This window comes from Macaca fascicularis, chromosome 3 (genome assembly GCF_037993035.2).
Source record: "Macaca fascicularis isolate 582-1 chromosome 3, T2T-MFA8v1.1".
Taxonomy (NCBI): Eukaryota; Metazoa; Chordata; class Mammalia; order Primates; family Cercopithecidae; genus Macaca; species Macaca fascicularis.
Window position 1 is genome coordinate 844,482 of NC_088377.1, and position 23,410 is coordinate 867,891.

General features: G+C 50.3%; 1 protein-coding gene across 10 annotated transcripts in view; it reads left to right on the forward strand.

Moving 5' to 3' along the window:
- The window catches only part of MCM3AP (minichromosome maintenance complex component 3 associated protein), a 53,002-nt gene that overhangs the window by 12,645 nt on the left and 16,947 nt on the right, over nt 1-23,410 (forward strand). For 7 of the 10 annotated variants that reach the window (XR_006696552.3, XR_012431847.1, XM_005548482.5 and 4 more), the window contains 14 exons: nt 618-815; nt 1,390-1,658; nt 3,914-4,076; nt 7,742-7,902; nt 8,678-8,919; nt 9,320-9,522; nt 10,640-10,740; nt 13,126-13,257; nt 13,615-13,728; nt 15,754-15,906; nt 17,863-18,060; nt 20,037-20,105; nt 20,357-20,491; nt 23,001-23,154. Coding sequence is in view for 8 of the 10 variants with exons in the window: in XM_005548482.5 (XP_005548539.3) it covers nt 618-815; nt 1,390-1,658; nt 3,914-4,076; nt 7,742-7,902; nt 8,678-8,919; nt 9,320-9,522; nt 10,640-10,740; nt 13,126-13,257; nt 13,615-13,728; nt 15,754-15,906; nt 17,863-18,060; nt 20,037-20,105; nt 20,357-20,491; nt 23,001-23,154 (2,292 nt within the window). In the remaining 2 variants the exon portion in view is untranslated. Of the gene's footprint in view, nt 1-617; nt 816-1,389; nt 1,659-3,913; nt 4,077-5,154; nt 5,267-7,741; nt 7,903-8,677; nt 8,920-9,319; nt 9,523-10,639; nt 10,741-13,125; nt 13,258-13,614; nt 13,729-15,753; nt 15,907-17,862; nt 18,061-20,036; nt 20,106-20,356; nt 20,492-23,000; nt 23,155-23,410 lie in introns of those variants that run through there. The other 3 variants (XM_074033838.1, XM_074033839.1, XM_074033840.1) reach the window with 3 other exon arrangements.

Sequence of the window (23,410 nt, forward strand, 5' to 3'; positions counted from 1 at the left end):
ACTTCTGGCTGGTGGCTTTATACACCCTTCGCCTGGTTTGGGGTCCCCAGCCCAGCAACTTGTGTCACTGTAGGGCCCCTGCGCCAGGAGAGGGCAATGCCCAGGGGCTCGTCCTGTGTACGTCTCTGCCTCTTCCTTTGGCCACGTCTTCGGCCTCCTTTTGAGGTGGGAGATGTAGCTCCTGGCCCCAGGTGGGCAGCTGGCCCCTGCTGCTGTGCCCTCAGCAGTCCTCACTGCCTGTCTCTGTTTCACTTCTGGTCTGTGTAGACTTAACGGGGTGTGTGAGCAGACCTGAGACCTTTTAAATGCTGGAGGCCCTTTCCTGTCCCGTCTCTCTGCTTTGGAGCCTGGCAGATGTGCCTTCACTTACATTCCTCCTGTTCGTCGTGACGTGCTCGTATCTTAACTCCTTGTCATATTTGCCAAAGTCACATTTCTCAATTTGTCTTTGAATTTTGATTGTCACCTTTTAACGGAAATTTTATGTTGAAAAAATACATTCTCAAATATTGATCTTGTGTGGGTGTGTATGTGATTTTCCCCCTCATTTTCAGGCATAACTATGCCTGGCCCAAGGTATGCCACATGGGCAGCCTGTCTCTGCATCATGTCTCTAGGTGGACCATGCAGCAGCCGTGAAAGAGTACAGTCGGTCCTCGGCGGATCAGGAGGAGCCCCTGCCCCACGAGCTGCGGCCCTTGCCAGTGCTCAGCAGGACCATGGACTACCTGGTGACCCAGATCATGGACCAGAAGGAGGGCAGCCTGCGCGACTGGTACGACTTCGTGTGGAACCGCACGCGTGGCATACGGAAGGTATTGGCTGCCTCCAACCTGGACGCTAAAAAATGCATGCAAATTCCAAAGTCAAACTGATAGTTATTTTTATTTTACTCTGTTACATATTTTATCTGTAACAAAAATGTACTTTTGTGGGCTGGGTGCGGTGGCTCAGGCCTGTAATCCCAGGACTCTGGGAGGCCGAGGTGGGTGGATCACCTGAGGTCAGGAGTTTGAGACCAGCCTGGCCAACATGGTGAAACCCCGTCTCTACTGAAAACGTAAAAATTAGCTTGGCGTGGTGGCACACGCCTGTAATCCCAGCTACTCGAGAGGCTGAGCCAGGAGAATTGTTTGAACCCAGGAGGTGGAGGTTGTGGTTAGCCAGGATGGCACCACTGTGCCTCCAGCCTGGCGTCTGTCTCAAAAAAAAAAAAAAAAAAAAACCCAAGGACTTTTATTTAAGTCACTACAAAGTCCTATTAAGATGTGCATCATGGGCTTTGTTTCAAATTGAAATGTGAGAAATTGAGGTCGCAGCATGATCTTTCTCACAGTTGCCTCTTTGCATGGGAATGTGTGTGTGATCCTCCCCCTCGCCTGTGGCCAGGATATCACACAGCAGCACCTCTGCGACCCCCTGACGGTGTCCCTGATTGAGAAGTGCACCCGGTTTCACATCCACTGTGCCCACTTCATGTGTGAGGAGCCCATGTCCTCCTTTGATGCCAAGATCAATAATGAGAACATGACCAAGTGCCTGCAGAGCCTGAAGGAGATGTACCAGGACCTGAGAAACAAGGGCGTCTTCTGTGCCAGCGAAGCGGAGTTCCAGGGCTACAATGTTCTGCTCAGTCTCAACAAGGGAGACATCCTAAGGTGAATCTTCACGTCCAAAAGTTGCCCTCAGGTGGCTGAAAAGGCAGGCTTTAAACAGGAGAAGAGCTTTCAGCATTGGCAGTAGCCAGCAGTGCGGCGTTCTCTCGGTTAGCAGATGTTGGGATGATAGTAGAGGACCTCGGTCTGGCTGTGCATTCGGCTGAGCTGAGCTGGGGGAAGAGTGATGGGGGTGTGCCCTGGGACCAGCACATCTGACGTAGGCCCCACATGGTCATTTCTGAGAATAGTTTCTCCTCACCAGTGAGAACATGAGGAAGGAATCCTCCTCATGAGACAGGTGAGTGAACCAGGAGAGGGAGTTCCAGGTTGTCAGCAGTTCCCTGTTTCCAGGTAGTTTTGTCAAAGATCTAAGTAATAAGAGAGGAAAAAATTGTGTGAAACAAAAAATGCTAAGAATGGGGTAGTGAGAATGAATGAATATAAAACCCTGGTCTGAGCCATGATTAGACACTTACTGGCGAGCTCTCTGGCGCTCTGCTTGTGGTGGTGTTAAGCCGAGCTTGATGGTGGCCAGTGTTCCCTTTAGTTCTGAGATTCCCCTATCAATGGTGGACCTCTTTTTTTTTAGTTTCGTATTTTCCTCAAGAACTGTGTGGCAGAATATCTAGATGTGTGATTGATTTTAAATTTTTATTTTATTTTATTTTATTTTTGAGACCGAGTCCTGCTCTGTTGCCCAGGCTGGAGTACAGTAGTGTGATCTCGGCTTGCTATAGCCTCCGCCTCCCGGGTTCAAGCGATTTTCTTGCCTCAGTCTCACGAGTAGCTGGGATTACAGGCACATACCACCACTCCCACCTAATTTTTTTTTTTTTTTGATATGGAGTCTTGCTCTGTTGTCCAGGCTTGAGTGCAGTGGCGCAATCTCAGCTCACTGCAAGCTCCGCCTCCCGGGTTCACGCCATTCTCCTGCCTCAGCCTCTGGAGTAGCTGGGACTACAGGCGCCCGCCACCACACCTGGCTAATTTTTTGTAGTTTTAGTAGAGACGGGGTTTCACCATATTAGCCAGGATGGCCTCGATCTCCTGACCTCGTGATCCGCCCACCTCGGCCTCCCAAAGTGTTGGGATTACAGGCGTGAGCCACCGCGCCTGGCCAGATTTTTTGTATTTTTAGTAGAGACAGGGTTTTGCCATGTTGGCCAGGCTGGTCTGGAACTCCTGACCTCAGGTGATCCACCTGCCTCAGCCTCCCAAAGTGCTGGGATTACAGGTATGAGCCTCCGTGCTGGCTGATTTTAAATTTTAAAATTAAGCCTTGTATAGCGTGGGCAACATGGTGAGACCCTTCTACAAAACAAAAACAAAAACAACAAAAACACCAGGTGTGGTGATGTGCTCATGTAGTTCCAGCTACTGGGGAGGCTGAGGTGGGAGGATCCCTTGAGCCCAGGAGGTCAAGGCTGCAGTAAGCTGTGATCATGCCACTGCACTCCAGTCTGGGTGACAAAGCAAGACCCTATCTCTTTAAAAAAAAAAGAAAGACCAGGTGTGGTGGCCCATGGCCTGTTATCACAGCATGTTGGGAGGCCTAGATGAGAGGATTGCTTGAGGCCAGGAGGTTGAGGCTGCAGTGAACTGTGATTGTGCCACTGCACTCCAGCCTGGGCGATAGAGCAAGACTCTGTCTCAAAAAAAAAAAACAAAACTGGTTATGAAAGATTGCTATATTGTCTTTTTCTACACGACAAGCATTTCTTCATCACGAATAATTCAGTCAAAATCAGTTCATTTCTAAACAAAAAGTGTTAAGTTTTCTGTTTTTTAGACTTCACCACCCAGCACAGTTGACAGTCGATTGGCATTACTTTAACTTTTTGATAACTGATGCCTAAATTGCTTTTTGAATTTGTTTATTCATTATTGTTTTGAAAGAAACCTTTGTCAAACCAGCCCAAGTGTGGTAGCTTTGAAGTTAGTAAACTGAATTTAACGGCACATTTTACCAGTAAGACCCTCCTTCTCAGTATGGTTGAAATCCAGTATCGTTATTACTTGAAACGGTCTTGCTCTGTCACCCAGGCTGGAGTACAGTGATGCGATCACAGCTCACTGCAGCCTCAACCTCCTGGGCTCAAACGATCCTCCCACCTTGGCCTCCCCACGTTTTGGGATTACAGGCATGAGCCACTGCATCTGGCCAGTGAAATTTTTATTTATCAGATCTATCTTTATGAAAATTTTGTCTTATTAAAATTAACATTCCAACCCATTTTCTCTCCTTTAATTAACAGAGAAGTACAACAGTTCCATCCTGCTGTTAGAAACTCCTCCGAGGTGAAATTTGCTGTTCAGGCTTTTGCCGCATTGAACAGTAATAATTTTGTGAGATTTTTCAAACTGGTCCAGTCAGCTTCTTACCTGAATGCTTGTCTTTTACACTGTTACTTCAGTCAGGTGAGTAAACGAGCTGAGCTTGCAGAGTTGGAAGACAGCGGGTGGTTCTTGTGCTGTTCGAGTGCTTTCCTGTTCCAGGCTTTTCAGAGCAGGACAGCGGGTGGTTCTTGTGCTGTTCGAGTGCTTTCCTGTTCCAGGCTTTTCAGAGCAGGCCTCAGGCTGATGACGTGTCTCCCTGGCAGCAGCCCCACGAAGGGGTTACTGGTGTTGCCCTGTTTTATAGGGGTTATCGCCGTTGGTTTCCATCCGGAAAGGCTGTGAAATGGAAAACACTGTTCTATGGTTCAAATGAGAAAAATCTCTTTAGTGAAACACAGTATGAATTCAGCACTGTAGGCCGGGCGCGGTGGCGCAAGCCTGTAATCCCAGCACTTTGGGAGGCCGAGACGAGGTCAGGAGATCGAGACCATCCTGGCGAACACAGTGAATCCCCGTCTCTACTAAAAAAAATTACAGAAAACTAGCCGGGCGAGGTGGCGGGCGCCTGTAGTCCCAGCTACTCAGGAGGCTGAGGCAGGAGAATGGCGTGAACCCGGGAGGCGGAACTTGCAGTGAGCTGAGATCCGGCCACTGCACTCCAGCCTGGGCGACAGAGCGAGACTCCATCTCAAAAAAAAAGAGGAAAAAAAAAAAAAAGGAATTCAGCACTGTCATCATCCATGAAAACTAACTGAAAAGCAAAAATCTCATATCATATGCACACAGTCCCTGACTTTGAAATGGTTCATACGCACACAGTCCCTGACTTTGAAATGCTTTGTGTTTTAAATTGAAGTTTCTGGAGTGAGGCTGATGGCGCTAAGTTCCTTTAGTGGGTGCCTCAGTGTCTGCTTTGCCGCGTGCTAGGGTTGCAGAAGCAATGGGAAGGCCAGTCCCTCCCCTGAGGTTTGCGCAGAGTAAATTCTGTGTCTGGGGTTTCCAGTCAGTTCTTTTATTCCAGTTCCATGGGACTTGGGGATGAGGACAGAGCAGCCCCCATGGCACCTGCTGTTCTAGGCCCTGCATGATTGCGTTCAGTGTGATGTGACCAGGACCACGGCCCACCGTACAGAGTGCCACCTTACCTCGCACGCACTCTGCTGCCCATTCCGGCAGCGGCGTCAACGAGGCTGCCTGGATTCCTTGCCACAAGCCCGTAGTGATCACTGCGTGGGGAGGATGCTGCCTGGGAGATCTCAGGACCTGCCTAGGTCAGTCTGTGGCTCCAGGTCATTTCTTTGGTCACATATCAGGGCCTCCTGTAAACAGTGACTAAATCCACAGTCATGTCACGGTTAGAGGGTCTTTTGCAGGTTTGCTCCTTGTTGTCAGATCTGCAGGTTTCCAAACAGAAATGATACTCTGGAGTAAAGGAAAAGGGTTTCCACAACTTGCCACTTGTAGTTAATTTTGACTGAGTGCTTTGATTCACACCTGTCATCCTGCCACCTTGGGAGACTGAGGTGGGAGAATTGTTTGAGCTCAGGAGTTCAAGAACAGCCTGGGCTTTTTTTTATTTACTAAAAAAAAAAAAAAACAACAGCCAGGCAGGTGTGGTGGGATGCTCCTGTAGTCCCAGCTATTTGGGAGGCTGAGGTGGGAGGATCATTTGAGCCCGGGAAGTTGAGGCTGTAGTGAGCCAAGATCTGCACTCTCCAGCCTGGGTGACAGAGACCCTCTCTCTCTCAAAATAAATAAATAAATAAAAATTAAAAAAGTATAGTTAATATTGTATACATGATGATTGAGTGTTAGTAGAATGTTGACCATTTTAAATTTTATTTATTTAGAGATGGAGTCTCGCTCTGTTGCCTAGGGTGGAGTGCAGTGGCGCGATCTCTACTCACTGCAACCTCCACCTCCTGGGTTCAAGCGATTCTCCTGCCTAAGCCTCCCTCCTGAGTAGCTGGAATTACAGGAGCCCACCACCACGCCCAGCTAACTTAGTAGAGACGGGATTTTGCCATGTTGGCCAGGCTGATCTTGAACTGCTAGCCTCAGGTGATCCACCCGCCTTGGCCTCCCAAAGTGCTGGGATTGCAGGCGTGAACCACCTTGCCTGGCCATTTTTAATAACTTTAAACAAAAGAGATATTGAGGTATTTTTCTTTAGAAAAACTGTTCACCAGCAGTGGCGCACAGAGGCAGCCTCCTGTCCCCGCAACCCCGTGCACTCCTGCTCGGGGGCTTTGTGCTTGCTGCTCCCACTGCTGTTCTGCACTCGCATAGCCGCACGGCGCTGTCTCCACCTCCCTGAGGCCAGGTGAGGCTTGGCTGCCGCCCTCAGCAGGGCCCCCACCAGTGTTCCCTGTTCTCCCTGCCCATCTGCCACACTGAATCACCATTCTGTGTGTTTGATGAGTTCGTTTTCTGTTGCATTGGTCTTTCCCCTGGCACGTCAGCTACGTGGGGACGGGGATTTTGTTTTTGTTCACTGTTGAACTCTCAGTGTTAAAAACGGTGCCAGGCACAGAGCAAATGCTCGATCAATGTTGGTTGAATTCAAGAACGTTGGAAGAGGACTAACAGCTTAGGCACCAAAGTCCCAGCACTCAAGCATAATTTTTCTTAGCATTTTCATGTTTTTCCTTTGTCTATTTTTAATTTTATTTTTATTTATTTAATTTTTTGAGATGGAGTCTCATTCTGTCACCCAGGCTGGAGTGCAGTGGTGTGATCTCGGCTCACTGCAACCTCCACCTCCCGGGTTGAAGCGATTCTCCTGCCTCAGCCTCCCTAGTAGCTGGTATCACAGGTGCCTACCACCATACCCAGCTAATTTTTGTATTTTTAGGAGAGACGCGGTTTCACCATGTTGGCCAGGCTGGTCTCAAACTCCTGGCTTCAAGTGACTCGCCTACCTTGGCCTCCCAAAGTGCTGGGATTATAGGCATGAGCCACCGCACCCAGCCCCATTGTCTTTTTTTTTAAGAGACTGGTTCTCACTCTGTCACCTAGGCTGGAGTGCAGTGGTATGATCAAGGCTCACTGCAGCCTCAGCCTTTTGGGCTCAAGCAGGTCTCCCACTTCAGCCTCCGATGTCGCTGGAACCACGGGTGCATGCCACCAAGCCCCACTGATTAAACCATTTTTTTTTTTTTTTTTGTAGAGAATAGGATGTAGCTATGTTGCCCAGGCTGGTCTTGAACTCCTGGGCTCAAGCGATCCTGCCACCTTGGCCTCCCAAAGTGCTGGGATTACAAGTGTGAGCCACTGCACCTGGCCTCTGTCTTTTTTTTTTTTAAGGCTCTTGTTAGAATGCCATGAACAGTTGTCTCCAACTATTATATGTCATTCCACGGGGTTGGTTTCCTGCTGGCATTCCATGGTCTCTGGGGTCCTCTGTAGCACCTTCCTGGCATTTTATCATGTGGATGCTGCACAGCTGACTTCACCTGGCCTTATTGGTGGACAGGTTGTTTCATGATTTCTCTTATAAATAAAACTTTCACAAGCCATCCTTCTCTATGAGAGTGTTTGCTTGGCACGCATTCCTGAGCATTGCCCCGAGCAGAACGCCTACGATCTCTAAGCTGGGGTTTCATGTTGCCAAAGCTCCTTCAGGTGGACTCAGCCCAGGAGGAGCCCATGCCCCCCATGCTGGCCATGTCTGTGGTCATGGGCTGACTGCAAGTGTCTGACTGGGCCTTCCTCTGAGACTGCAGTGATCTGGCTCCTCCTTTCAGATCCGCAAGGATGCTCTCCGGGCGCTCAACTTCGCGTACACGGTGAGCACACAGCGAGCCACCGTCTTTCCCCTGGATGGCGTGGTACGCATGCTGCTGTTCAGAGACTGTGAAGAGGCGACCGACTTCCTCACCTGCCACGGCCTCACCGTTTCCGACGGGTAAGAGCTGAGAGTGGAACTGCGGGGCCCCTGGCTCCTTTTTTCTTGTTAATTCTGATAAAGGACTGTGAGGGACTCTCTGCTTGCCTGACTTGAAGAAGGTGCATTCCCCCTGCCATGCAGGTGAACACATGAGACTCAGAATGGCTGGGGGTGTTCCCAAGGTCACACCCTGGCTGTCTGCACATTGAGGGCTCAGACCAAGTTCTTTGTGACTCCAGAATCAGTCCTTTTCATGAGTTGCCAACGAACCTAAAGATAGAAGTTAGGGCCTTCCTTATTCTTTCCCTGGACTGCCTTTGCCAGCCAATGACGGGCAGCGTGTGACGGTGGGGACGGAGGCACCCGCAGGCCAGGCCGGAGTCTTCTCCGGTACTTAGTAGTCAGAGTGGTGAGACTCACAGACACTGTCTCAGAAACCCGCAGCTTACACTCCATACCCAGTGCCTGGGTCCCCACCCTGCCTCCTGTAACTCCTCACCTGCCCCCTGCCTGTCTCCTCCTTCCAGTTCTGCCTCACAAAACAAGGTGGTTTTGGGTGAGCCAGCAAGGAGGCAGGAGTGAGTCAGCGTGCGTCTGTTAACACGCTGGGCTCAGTGGTTCCAGGGACCTACAGAGGCTCCAGGGTGCGGCAGTAGGACCCAGGCCTCTGCTTTCTGTTATTTATACGTGGCTATGGTGACGCCTGAGGGGCTTGCAGTACTCAGCAGGGCACTGAGGGTGAAGCTGCCTTCTCCCTTGGTGACGCCCCTCTGGGGTCTTGTGGTCTGCGTAGCTGTGTGGAGCTGAACCGGGCCGCATTCCTGGAACCAGAGGGATTATCCAAGACCAGGAAGTCGGTGTTTATCACCAGGAAGCTGACGGTGTCGGTTGGTGAAGTTGTGAACGGAGGGCCATTGCCCCCCGTTCCTTGTCACAGCCCTGTGTGCAGCTTCAACTCCCAGAACAAGTACGTCGGGGAGAGCCTGGCCTCGGAGCTGCCCGTCGGCACCCAGAGACCCGGCTCGGACACAGGGGGTGAGTGAAGCTGCAGTCGTAGTGAGGGGACTAGCTGCATCTTCCCATCAGGACGCCTCCCAGGAGCCTGGGCATCTGCATTCGCCTGCCGGGACGCCTCCCAGGAGCCTGAGCACCTGTTTTGTCTTGGGGCCCAGGGGTGTGGCTCTTCCCCATGCTCAGATGGTTCTCACTGGGAGTGGACTGAGGGCTTTGAAGCCCTCCTCCTGGCTCCCTGACATCTTGGGGCTTGTTTTTCATGCAAAGCGTATTTGTCCCGTGTAGCTGGTCTCCTGGAGGGCAGGCCACTCCTCAGGGTCACTGTGGGTGGCCTGGGGCTGTCCCTGCACAGACCTTAGTCCCTGTGGTGCCAGGCGCCCTGTGTCTGCAGCCATGTTTTCTCCTGTATGTTTCCTTCCAGGTGGAGGGAGAGGAGAGGAGTGTGGTGTAGAGCCGGACACGCCCCTGCCCAGTCTCCCACAGTCTCTACCAGCCCTTGCACCCTCGCCAGTGCCTCTGCCTCCTGTCCTGGCACTGACCCCGTCTGCAGCACCCAGCCTCTTCCAGCTCTCCGTGCAGCCTGAGCCGCCACCTCCAGAGCCTGTGCCCGTGTACTCTGACGAGGTAGGGACTCTTTTTTTCTAGGTCTGGACTCTGGGAAGCTCATTGTGCACAAATGTCCTTAGTCATCACCCCACGAGGTGGGGCTGTGGCACCTGGTCTCTCAGGAGAGTCCAGAGAGGGGTCCTGCCTAGAGTCACTCAGCCTCCGGTGGCAGATCTGGGGCCCACCCATTCAGACTCGTTGTGGAGTCTGTCTTCATCTCAGGAGCTTCCTGTCACAGCACCGGCCTGAGCCCCTGTGTCTGAACTCAACACCCGTCTGTTCTGACGGGATTGTTGGCCGCATTGTGCGCCCCCTGATGTGTGTGACCTGGGATGGCATGTCCTGCTGGTGGGTGTGGCCTGGGTGGGTGTGTCCCCTGCGGGTGTGGCCTGGAGTGGGCATGTCCCCCTGGTGGGTGTGGCCCCCCAATATGCATGGACTGAGTGTGGGTGTGTCCCCTGAAGGGCATGTCCTGGGGTTGGGTGTCCCCACTGATGGGTGTGGCCTGGGGTGGGTGTGTCCCCTGGCGGGTGTGCCCCCGATGGGCATGGCTCGGGGTGGCTGTGCCCCGTGATAGGCATGGCCTTGGGTTGGATGTTTCCCCTCTGGTGTGTGTGGTCTCTGTGGCTGTGGACCCTGATGGGCATAGCCTGGGGGTGGGTGAACCCCTTGACCAGCCTGGCCTGGGGGTGGGTGTGCCCCTTGATGGTTGTGGCCTCAGGGTGGGCATGGCCCCTACTGGTGCCTTGATATTGAGTAGAGCCTGTCGACTCTATGGTGGTGAGACTGGATTGTGCCACTCTGGCTGTTTAGAGGCAGGCACTGGGCACCAGCCTCTCTGGGGATGGGGGAGTTCTGAGAGGGAGCATGGAGTGGCCACAGGAACAGAGGCTGCTTGACGTAGACTGGAGATGACTGGGCCAGGGCGCTGTGTGGCCATCTGCAGGGCACCTTCTCTCCAGATGGCACCTTTCCATTCGCTAGGGGACACCTTTCCTGCAACAGCCTAGCTGACCCCGTGTCAGGGGTCATGTGCTTCTGTCATGAGACGCCTGCAGACTGGTGACAACATATTACCCAGGATTTCTGCCCTGGGTGGGACGTTCCGTTCCACCCCATGCTGGTCTCTCCATAGGACCTGGCGCAGGTGGTGGACGAGCTCATCCAGGAGGCTCTGCAGAGGGACTGTGAGGAAGTCGGCTCTGCGGGCGCTGCCTACGCAGCTGCTGCCCTGGGGTGAGTGGCATCTGGTGCTCCCCTCCTGCTGCTCCAGAAGTTTCCTCTCAGAAAGTTTCCCCTCATAAAGAACTTCTGCCAGAAGTTTCCTCTCATAAAGTTGCCTGTGTTTTTGGGTCATAATCCAATAAGTTATTGCCAGAGACAGTATCATGAAGATTTTCCCCTACATTCTTTTTCAAGGTGGTTTTGCTATTTGGGGTCTTCTGAGATACCATGTGAATTTTAGGATGAGTTTTTCTGTTTCTGCAGAAAGTGCTGTTGGGATTTTGATAGGGATTGTGTTGAATCTGTAGATTGTTCTGGGTAGTACTGTCATTTTTATTTTTTTATTTTTTGAGATGGAGTCTTGCTCTGTTGCTCAGGCTGGAGTGCAGCGACTCGATCTCAGCCTCACTGCAACTTCCACCTCCTGGGTTCACGCAATTCTCCTACCTCAGCTTCCCTAGTAACTGATGACAGGTGGGCACCAGCCTGGCTGATTTTTTTATTTTTTGTAGAGATGCCTTTGCCATGTTGCCCAGGGGTGGTCTTGAACTCCTGGCCTCAAGTGATCCACCTGTCTCGGCCTCGTAAAGTACTGGGATTACAGGCATGAGCCACTGTGCCTGGCCAGTATTGTCATCTGAACAATATTAAATCTTCTAATCCAAGAATATGGGATGTCTTTCCATTTATTTAGGTCATTCTTAATTTCTTTCGACAGTGCTTTGTAGTTTTCAACATATAAAGTTTTTGCTTTCTAGGTTAAATTGTTTTTTTGTTTTGTTTTGTTTTGTTTTTGAGACGGAGTCTTGCTCTGTTGTCCAGGCTGGAGTGCACTGGCGCAATCTTGGCTCACTGCAACCCTCGCCTCCCGGGTTCAAGCGATTTCCCTGCCTCAGCCTCCCAAGTAGCTGGGATTACAGGCGCCTGCCACCATGCCTGGCTAATTTTTTGTATTTTAGTAGAGACGGGGTTTCACCGTATTAGCCAGGATGGTCTCGATCTCCTGACCTCATGATCCGCCCGCCTCGGACTCCCAAAGTGCTGGGATTACAGGCGTGAGCCACCGCACCCGGCCTTGTTGAGAATTTTTATATCCATATTCATAAGGGATATTGGTTTGTAGTTTTCCTTTTTATTTCTTTATTCCTTTTTTTTGAGACAGGGTCTTACTTTGTCACCTAGGCTCGAGTGCAGAAGCAGAATCACTGCTCACCACAGCCTTGATCTTCTAGGCTCAAGCCATCCTCTCACCTCAGCCTCCCAGGTAGCTAGGACCACAGGCACATGCCACCATACCCGGCTAATTTTTTAATTTTTTGTAGAGATGGGGTCTCTCTATGTTGCCCAGGTTAGTCTTGAACTCCTGGGCTCAAGCAGTCCTCCCACCTCAGCCTCCTAAAATGCTGGGATGACAGGCATGAGCCACTGTGCCTGGTCAGTCTGTAGTTTTCCTATAGTGGCTTTGGTCTGTCTTTGGTATTAGGGCAATGCTGGCCTCATAAAATGCGTTAGTAAATATTCCCTCCTCTTCAGTTTTTTGAAAGGGTTAGAAAAAGATTGGTGGTTAGTTTTTCGTTAGTGTTTAATAGAGTTTACCAGTGAAACCTTCTGGTCTTATACTTTTCTTTGTTTGGAAGTCTCCTTACTAGTTAGAGGTCTATTCACATTTTTCTGTTTCTTCATGAGTCAGTTTTGGTAGATTGTGTGTTTCTAACAGTGGGCTTAATTTTTCTGCTGGCAGTCAAACAAGTACAGTTTGCATATCCCTTATCCAAAATGCTGGGGACCACAAGGGTTTTAGATTACAGATATTTTTGGATTTCAGAATATTTGTATTATGTCTACTAGTTGAGTATCTCTTACCTAAAAATCTGAATTCTAAAATGCTCCAGTGAGCATTTCCTTTGAAAAGCATGACATGTTGTACTCAAAAAGTTTGAGATTTTGGAGCATTTTGGATTTCAGATTTTTGGATTACGGACACTCAACCTATGTGGGTTTTTTTTCCTTGTCAAAGTTAGATGTTTAGTGATTTGACTTTTTTACTCTGATCTTTTTCTCCTTTTTTTGTTTTTTTTGAGACAGTCTCACTCTGTTGCCCAGGCTGGAGTACATTGGTGTGATCTCAGCTCACTGCAGCCTCCGCCTCTTGGGTCCAAGCAATTATTCTGTCTCAGCCTCCTGAGTAGCTGGGACTACAGGCATGCGCTGCCACGCCTGGCTAATTTTTGTATTTTTAGTAGAGATGGGGTTTCACCGCATTGGCCAGAATAGTCTTGATCTCCTGACCTCGTGATCTGCCCACCTTGGCCTCCCAAAGTGCTGGGGTTATAGGCGTGAGCCACCGTGCCTGGCCTTGCCTCTGATTTTGAATGCTATCCCCTTTGCTCTGTTTAGTGTTTCTAATGCTGCTGTGGAGGATTTGTTAACAGCTGCAACCACGGGCATTTTGAGGCACATTGCAGCTGAAGAAGTGTCTAAGGAAAGGGAGCGAAGGGAGCAGGAGAGGCAGCGGGCTGAAGAAGAAAGGTGAGTGTGTCGTGTCCATGCAGACAGATAAGGAGCTCAATGTGGACACAGGCTGAAGAACTGACCCTGGCCGCGATGCTCCCGCTGTTGTCCACCCCTGCTGACCCACTCATGCCCTCCTACACTTCAGCCCAAGGGGTGGATGGAGCTCCCCAGGCCACACCTACCCATGAGCAGTGGCCCTTCCCAGCCAGGAGAGGCAGGGGAAGGGAGGTGGTGTCAGGGGAGCTGGAGTAGGGGTGGCCTGCCGACTCAGGCAGCACCTCAATCCCTGTCTGCATGTCCAGGGAGTGAAACAAACAGCACTTATTTTTATTCTTAAACATTACCCTTGTGTATTTTTTATCTTCCCTGTAGGTTAAAACAAGAGAGAGAGCTGGTGTTAAGTGAGCTGAGCCAGGGCCTGGCCGTGGAGCTGATGGAACACGTGATGATGGAGTTTGTGAGGGAAACCTGCTCCCAGGAGTTGAAGTAAGTGAAACACCGGTGTCTTGCTGTGCCAGGAGACTGAGCTTTGGCTCTGCCCTAGGCTGTGTCTTGCGCCACTGAGGATGGGCTATTGGAAATGTGTCCTGCCTGTCTAAGCTACTTTGATTTTGTGACCAAATGTATTTGATGCAGTCCTCTGTGTTCCCTTGGCTGATATAATTTTATTATTAAAATTCTCTTTTATTTGAGGCCTGCCACCACATGACCATAGTCATTTAGTAGCCACTGGCATTTATCATATATTTGAGACACTTCCAATCGATTGCACATGTCAGACGTTGCTGATGAGAAGATTTTGTGGTTGTCTGCGTCATCATTTACACATTCTACACCAGGCACCTGTAGTCCCAGCTCCTCAAGAGACTGAGGTGCGAAGATCACTGAAGCTCAGAAGTTCTGGGTAGTGTGCTGCGACTGCACCTGTGGTGGCCACTGTACTCCAGCCTGGGCAACATAGTGAGACCCTGTCTCTAAAATAATTAAAAATTCTGACGATTTTATTAGGATAAAGGTTTATTAACTGTTACAAGGGCTCCTATGGACCTATGATTTGGCACCCTGTATCACTTAATTCTTTTTACCCCATCTTTCTAGGTGTCTGTAGTTTAAGTATTAAAGCTTCTCTTACAGTGAAGATGGAATTACATTTTAGTATTGAGGATGCAGATTCTTACACTTTTTTTTTTTTTTTTTTTTTAAAGACAGTGTCTCGCTCTGTTGCCCAGACTGGAGTGCAGTGGCGCGATCTGGGTTTACTGCAACCTCCGCCTCCCAGGTTCAAGCGATTCTTCTGCCTCCGCCTCCTGAGCAGCTGGGACTACAGGCATGCGCCACCATACCTGGCTAATTTTTGTATTTTTAGTAGAGATGGGTTTTCACCATGTTGGTCAGGCTGGTCTCGAGCTCCTGACCTCATGATCTGCCTGTCTCAGCCTCCCAAAGTGCTGGGATTACAGGTGTGAGCCACTGTGCCTGGCCTTGACTCTTGCACTTTTTTTTTTTTTTCCTTTTGAAATGGAGTCTTGCTGTGTCACCCAGGCTGGAGTGCGGTGGCATGATCTCGGCTTAGTGCAACCTCCACCTCCCGGGTTCAAGTGATTCTCCTACCTCAGCCTCCCAAGTAACTGGGATTATAGGCCCGCACTACCATGCCCAGCTAATTTTATTTTCTTTTTCTTTTTTTTTTTTTTTTTTTTTGAGACGGAGTCTCGCTCTGTCGCCCAGGCTGGAGTGCAGTGGCCGGATCTCAGCTCACTGCAAGCTCCGCCTCCCAGGTTTACGCCATTCTCCTGCCTCAGCCTCCCGAGTAGCTGGGACTACAGGCGCCCGTCACCTCGCCCGGCTAGTTTTTTGTATTTTTTAGTAGAGATGGGGTTTCACCGTGCTAGCCGGGATGGTCTCGATCTCCTGACCTCGTGATCTGCCCGTCTCGGCCTCCCAAAGTGCTGGGATTACAGGCTTGAGCCACCGCGCCTGGCCTATTTTTCTTTTTTTTTTTTGAGATGGAGTCTTGCTCTGTCGCCCAAGCTGGAGTGCAGTGGTGCCATCTCGGCTCACTGCAAGCTCCGCCTCCTGGGTTCACACCATTCTCCTGCCTCAGCCTCCTGAGTAGCTGGGACTACAGGAGCCCACCACTACACCCAGCTAATATTTCGTATTTTTAGTAGAGACGGGGTTTCACCGTGTTAGCCAGGATGGTCTCGATCTCCTGACCTCGTGATCTGCCCACCTCGGCCCCGCAAAGTGCTAGGATTACAGGCATGAGCCACCGTGCCCGGCTGCCCAGCTAATTTTTTGTATTTTTAGTAGAGACAGGGTTTCACCATGATGGCCAAGCTGGTTTCGAACTCCTGACCTCAAGTGATCTGCCCGCCTTGGCCTTGCAAAGACCTAGGATTACAGGCATAAGCCACTGTGCCCGGCTGACTCTTGGGCTTTTAAAGCAAGCCCTCAGTGCCTGTGGGCCCCGAGTGCAGTGTCTTCCATGCTGATTACCCTGTTTCTTAGGAATGCATTAGAGACAGACCAGAGGGTCCGCGTGGCCCGTTGCTGTGAGGACGTCTGTGCCCATCTAGTGGACTTGTTTCTCGTGGAGGAAATCTTCCAGGCTGCAAAGGAGACCCTCCAGGAGCTTCAATGCTTCTGCAAGTATCTACAGCGGTGAGTCCTGTGTTCCTACAGGCGAAATCCACACACACGGGGAAGAGTCTTTTATCAAATTCAAAATATTTGAGCCATCAGTTTCTGTATTCAGTGGTAAAAGGATCAGGGAAAATGTTATAGCAATGAATACCTAAAATAGACTTTCATTGGATTATACTGCATTTCAGAAATACTTGATTACACACACGCACACACACACACAACATAAACTAAGGGGAACAGTCAGGAGTTAGATTGGGGTGTGGTGGCTGCTCTGCATGTCGACTAATATTTATAGGGTGCCTGCCATTTGCCCACTGCACTAGGTGCTGGGAGACACCTGTGAACAAGCCAGATTATGGCTGCATGCACCCATAAGGGTGAATTCTCAAAATATAAGTAGTGGAGAAAAAGCAATTAATAGGGAATATACAAATAGTGTATATTCAAACTAAATAGGTTGTTTTGGATTGATATATAGTGGTATAACCCTGAACAAAAGAAGGAAAATAATGATCATAATCTCAGCATGGTGATTACTTTTGGGAATGGGAGGGGGTGCCTCTCATGGCCACAACTGCTCAACTGGATGTAAGTGCACAGGTGCTCGATGATTTAGTAATCTTATAACTGGGCATATATGTGTTATGTGTGTTGTATGATTCATTTCATAATAAATTTGAAATCAGTAATAGTGTCCTTGGCAGTTGGAACAGTATAAAAGGGAGTATGGGGAGAAGTGAGTCTTCCTTCTACAGCAGACCCCTGTCCATTGTGCGAGCAGCAGCTGCTTGCAAAACCATCCAGAGACTTTCTGTCCTTTCTTGTGGCTGTTGGCACAAATGGGCTCATGATCCCTGCTTTGCTCTGAGCCTTCCTTTGCTCCATCTGATATGAGGTGGAGGCCTGGCTGTAGCAGCGTGCTGAGCTGTCCCCATTGCCAGCGGTCTTGAGGTCAGTGCGAGAATGTACCATAAATGACCTTCCTGGTCTTTTGTTGATGGACTTTAATGTGGCTCTCTTTCTTCTTTTTTTTTTTGAGACGGAGTCTCACTCTGTCACCCAGGCTGTAGTGCAGTGGTGCAATCATGGCTCACTGCAACCTCCACCTCCCGGGTTTAAGCGATTCTTCTGCCTCAGCCTCCTGAGTAGCTGGGACTACAGGCATGCGCCACCATGCTCAGCTAATTTTGTGTTTTTTTGTATTTTTAGTAGAGATGGGGTTTCACCATATTGGCCAGGCTGCTCTCGAACTCCTGACCTCGTGATCTGCCCGCCCCGGCCTCCCAAAGTGCTGGGATTTACAGGCGTGAGCCACCAAGCCTGGCCGTGGCTCTCTTTTTAGCTCTGGTAAAGACTGTCGCGGTGACTGTCGTTGTACAGACAGACAGTTCACCGGTTTGCACACAGGCACGTGTGTGTAGAGATAAAATTCCTATCAGTGGTGGCTGTGGGTCAAGGGGTGTATGTATCTTTTTTGTTTTTTTTTGAGACAGAGCCTTGCTCTGTCACCCAGGCTGGAGTGCAGTGGCGTGATCTCGACTCACTGTAACCTCCACCTCCTGTGTTCAAGTGATTCTCCCTCAGCCTCCCAAGTAGCTGGGACCACAGTCACCCGCCACCATGCCTGGCTAATTTTTTGTATTTTAGTAGAGATGGGCTTTCACTGTGTTGTGCAGGCTGGTCGTGAACTCCTGAGCTCAGGCAGTCCGCCTGCCTTGGCCTCCCAAAGTGCTGGGATTACGGGCGTGAGCCACTGCACCCGACTGGTTATATGTATCTTAGATCTGGATCTGTATTGCCAAGTCAGCCTCCAAAGCCCATTCAGTATTAACTGTCAACGTTCAGTAGTCGCATTGCTCACCACACTCAGTTGATGTCCTTCCTTCCCCATTCCTGAGTTCTGACTCCAATGTGTTTCTCAGCTTGAAGACCCTGAAAACACTCTGTAATGATACGTTTTCATGTCCCCAGGTGGAGGGAAGCTGTCGCAGCCCGCAAGAAACTGAGGCGCCAGATGCGGGCTTTCCCTGCTGCGCCCTGCTGCGTGGACGTGAGCGACCGGCTGAGGGCGCTGGCACCCAGTGCAGAGTGCCCCATTGCTGAGGAGAACCTGGCCAGGGGCCTCCTGGACCTGGGCCACGCAGGGAGATTGGGCATCTCCTGCACCAGGTCAGCATCAACTGCCGCCTGCCTCATAAGGCTCCCCTGCCCCGACTTGGTTTTACTAGGAGCTGAATTAATGTGTGTGTTTGGAGGGTGAAGATAGGTGAAGCCTGGAGGCGAGGACAGGCACCGGGTTGCATTTTGAAGGTCGTCTCCCACAGTTGTGGACGTGTGACTTGTTCCACTGGAAAGCAGAGCTCTGAGTTCAGCTTGAAAGACTCAACTCAGCATCCTGGTGACTGAGTCTGACTCTGCATCACCTGTTCTTTTCCTGCTCGTCCCAGTTTAAGTACCTGCCACTTCCATCCTTGTTGGAGGAGCCCGAGGTCCACGCTGGCCTGTGTCTTCCCCATCCCATCCCTGCCCCATCCCTCTGTTCCTCCCGCCATCTCTTTCACACACTGCCCTCTTTCTGTGGCAGCATCTTCCAGACTCCACCTCCACCCTCCAGTATTTCCCTCTTGAGGCCCCTTGGTGTGGCCCTGGTCCTCCCTGCCACTCCTCCTGGTCATCCCGAGCAGAACCAGCTCCTCAGGGCCATGCCAGGACCCCCCTCAGCCTGCATTCCTGGCCATGCTGGGCATGGCCTTTATTTAGAACCCGTGTAGGTGCCCCCTCTTGCCTGGCCTCAGGGCTCCCCGGCCTCCTAGTGGGTGGTGGGTGGGGCCTGGGGAGGCAGCCTGGACAGCCTAGCAGGCACACCGCTGGGGCCTCATGTCATGTCTCGTCACCCTGCTGGTCATCACGGGATGTTCCATCTGAAAACTGTCTTGTGGGTTTCATTTGGCCCCATCAGGTTCCGCGCAGGCAGGGTGGGTGGGTGGCAGTCCCACCCTGTTGCAGGCATGCTGTGAGGCCAGGGCTGGGGCTGCCTCCTCTCACCCACAGCTGCCTTCACATAGTGGCCTGGCCTCCTCCTGGAGTCATGGTTTCTTGTGTCCCCCCTCCGTAGCTGCTCTTGTCAGCCTCAGTCTCCTTCTCTGAGCCCTCTACTCTGCCCCCTCAGCCCAGACCTCTGCCCTCTGCCCTTCCCTCTGCACACCCCCTGGTGATCGCCCTGTCACCCCGTCTGTCACTGGCAGCCCCCATCATGCATCTCCCACTGAGGCCTCTTCCCTGAGTTCCAGGCTTGGTTTCCAGTTCACGGTTCAACCTCTGAACCTGATTTTCCCCCACCCTGCCCCTTCCTGCTCATAGGATGCCATCCTGTCCTCCTGTGCTTAGGGCACAAACCTGGGCTTGCATCTCTCAGACCCAGCATCCTCAGCTCTGCCCTCAGAACTCACCGAGGGCATGGCAGTTCTCCCCACCTCGCTGGAATGTTGACGCAGCATCTGTCCGTCTGCTAGCTTCCACCATGGGCCCCACTCGCATCCTCAGCACCAGAACAGAGGGATCCTCCGACAGCTCAGCCAGGCGGCGTTGCCTCTCGGTGGCATTGCCTCTTAGCGGCGTCCCTAGCGCTCCCTGAGTCTCTGTACTGTGGACCCAACCCCTCCCCCGCTGCCCTCACTGCTCTCCCCAAATATGCCAGGTCCAGCTATGGCCTGGCAGAGCCATGCCCTCTGCTGTTTCCAGAAGTTGTCACGCTGGCTCTCCCTGTTTCCTTCAGGTCTTTGCTCACATACCACCTGACCACCCTGAGTGAGACTGCAATAAGCACCCAGCTCCAGCCCCACCTGGCAGCATTTGCCCACAGTGCTGACACCTCGCACATGGCAGGCTAGCCACTTAGAGATGCTGTTCTCTCCCCATGAGAGCCTGTGTTCTTGAACGGCAGGATTTTGTCTTATTGTTGAATCTCCCACAGCCAGCACACAGCAGATACTTAATGTGATATTTGTGGAATGAACAAATCCTCTAACCCGTTTCTTTGGCAGAAAATGTGTTTTTTCAGTCTCCGGAGTATTCCCCAGGGGACACTAGCCAGTACTTTTCACTAAGCTCCTGTGGTAACACTGTCATTCTGCTTTCCTTTGCAGGTTGAGGCGGCTCAGAAACAAGGCGGCTCACCAGATGAAGGTTCAGCACTTCTACCAGCAGCTGCTGAGGTTTGTCGTGCCGCACCCTTCTGCGTGTCCCCTGGTGATCCCCTTGTTCCCCAATCTGTCACACTAGCAGCCCACCTCATGCATCTCCAACTGAGGTCTCTTCAGTGAGTTCCAGACTTGGTTTCTAGTTTGCAGTTCAACCTCTGATCCTGATTTTCCTCCAGCCTGCCCCTTCCTGCTCATGGGATGTGTGTGCTGCTCCTGCGAGGGCCTCACACACTGGCTAATCCTCGGGGGTCTGTTCCTCCCAGTGATGTGGCGTGGGCGTCTCTGGACCTGCCGTCCCTTGTGGCTGAGCACCTCCCTGGGAGGCAGGAGCACGTGTTTTGGAAGCTGGTGCTGCTGCTGCCGGATGGAGAGGAGCAGTCCCCGGAGAGTCGTGGCAGGTCAGGAAGGGTTTCCCCTGTGGGGCTTCCAAGAGGGGGAGTGGGCAGGGCAGAGCTGTGGGCCAGGGCCGGGTACTCCTCATGTGTGATGGGAACTCGGAAGTGTAGGTTTATGTTTTAATGCTTGGATTTACAGTCTGTTTTGCTCATGATTTTAAATTGAAACTTTAGATTTGATTATTTCAATTTTTATTCCATAAACTTGGTGTGTTAGTCCGTTCTCACACTGCTTTAAAGAAATCTCTGAGACTGGGTACTTTTATAACGAGGTTTATTGCTCAGCTGCACAGGAATCGTGGCTGGGGAGGCCTCAGGAAACCCACAATCATGGTAGAAGGCAAAGGGGAGGGAGGCATGTCTTACATGGCCGGAGCAGGAGGAAGAGAAAGTGAAGGGGGAGATGCCACACGCTTAACCAGATCTCATGAGAACTCACTATCATGAGAACAGCAAAGTGGGAGGTGCCACACACTTCTAAACAACCAGATCTCCTGAGAGCTCACTATAATGAGAACAGCGAGGGGGAGGTGCCACACGCTTAACCAGATCTTGTGAGAGCTATCATGAGAACAGCAAGGGGGAGGTGCCATACACTTAACCAGATCTCCTGAGAGCTCACTATCATGAGAACAGCGAGGGGGAGGTGCCACACACTTAACCAGATCTCCTGAGAGCTCACTATCATGAGAACAGCAAGGGGGATTCCACCGCCATGATATAATCACCTCCCACCAAGCCCCTCATCCAACACTGGGGATTACAGTTCAACATGAGATTTGGGTGGGGATACAAATCCAAACCATACTACTTGGCAACAGTCTTAGTCCAAAAGCATTTAAAAGTTGTTATTTCAAGCTGTGTTAAGGTACATTGATAGACCTGCTTCATTTTAGACTCTCCAGTAAGATAGTTTATAGTCTGTTTACTATAGTTCCATTTTTTTCCCTTAAACTTTTGGCATTTTAAAAAAGAAAAAATTGACGTGATCTTATTTCCTGGAACCAAATAGCATACAGAAGTCATGTTTTTAAAGCAACTACAGTCTCTGTGTTTTTTGAGACAGGGTCTTGCTTTGTTGTCACCAGGCTAGAGGGCACGGTGTGATAACAGCTCACTGCAGCCTCGACCTCCTGGGCTCAATTGATCTTCTCACCTCAGCCTCCTGAGTAGCTGGAACTACAGGCGTGTGCCACCATTCCTGGTTAATGTTTTTTTGTGTGTGTGAAAGATGGAGTTTCACTATGTTGCCCAGGCTGGTCTTGAACTCCTGGGCTCAGGCAATCTGCGTGCTTCAGTCTACCAAGGTTTTGGGATTACAGGCGTGAGCCACCACACCCAGCTTACAGTTTATTTTTAAAATAGCTTTATTGAAATGTTATTCACATACCATGAACTTTGCCCATTTAAAGTGTACATTTCAGTGATTTTTAGATATATTCACAGGGTTTTGCAACCATTACTGTTACTAATTCCAGAACACCTTTTCACTTAAAAAGAAAGCCTGTATTATCTTTTTTTTTTTTTTGAGATGGAGTCTCACTCTGCCGCCCAGGCTGGTGTGTGGTGGTGCAGTCTTGGTTCACTGCAACCCTCGCCTCTCAGGTTCAAGCAATTTTCCTGTCTCAGCCTCCCAAGTAGCTGGGATTACAGGCGCACACCACCGCGCCCGGCTTAGTTTTGTATATTTTTTGTAGAGACAGGGTTTTGCCATGTTGCCCAGGCTGGTCTTGAACTGGGCTCAAGTGATCCACCTGCCTTGGCCTCCCAAAGTGCTGGGATTACAGGCGTGAGCCACTACACCCAGCTGTTGATTCATTTCTTCAAACAAAATAGCTGTCTTCTCATTTGCTAAGTTCATGTCACTTAAGAATTCTTAAGGTCTCAGGTATGAGAAATTTGATCTGTAAAAAACATGTATTTCAAACTCTAGGGATGTTTTCTATTGCTGAAAATCTTAATGCTTCAGAATCTTAAGTCACATTAGAATGAGCCAGTTCCAGGAGTGCCCCCTCCTCCTGCCCAATTAAGAACAAGTAGAAGCCGGGCGCAGTGGCTCATGCCTGTAATCCCAGCAACTGGGGAGGCTGTGGAGGGAGGATTGCTTGAGCCCAGGAGTTTGAAGCCAGCATGAGCAACATAGTGAAACTGAGTGAGACTCTATAAAAAAATGGAAGAATTAGCTGGGCATGGTGGCCCATGCCTGTAGTCTCAGCTACTGAGAAGGCTGAGGCAGGAGGTTTGCTTGCTGCGGTGAGCCAAGTTTGTGCCACTGCACTCTAGCTTGGGTGACAGAGCGAGACTCTGTCTCAAAAAAAAAAAAAAAAGTAAAAGATCGTTGCTCCATTTTAAAATGACAGCCTGTTTTGTGCAAGTCAGCTGCATAGTAAGATTTGGTATCTATGGACGTAGGTCTGTGTGATATTTCTCTTTTCCTGAAAGTCTTTATAATTCAAATTTAGAGTTAGATTCTTCAAGTGTTTTATTGTTGTTATTTTTTTTAAATCTGTAGAATTCTAGCAAATTGGTTAAAAGTCAAGTTCATGGGAGATGAAGGCTCAGTGGATGACACATCCAGCGATGCTGGTGGGATTCAGACGCTTTCGCTTTTCAACTCACTTAGCAGCAAAGGGGATCAGATGATTTCTGTTAACGTGTGTATAAAGGTGAACTATAATTACTTTGTGTTTACTTCTGTGTTTTCATTACTTTCACTTACTCCCAGATATCACTGGAACCATGCAAATACTGCTTATTCCCTAATGTGGTTTTGAAAGACTGTGGGAGGCTCAGAAGCAAGTATTATATGTCTCCATACATGTCTTTTAAAAAATTATTTTTTTAAGCCAGTCAGATTTAGCAGGGGGCACCACGCCCAGCCTGCTTCTTTACTTTTTCTATTTTAATACTATATATTGGATT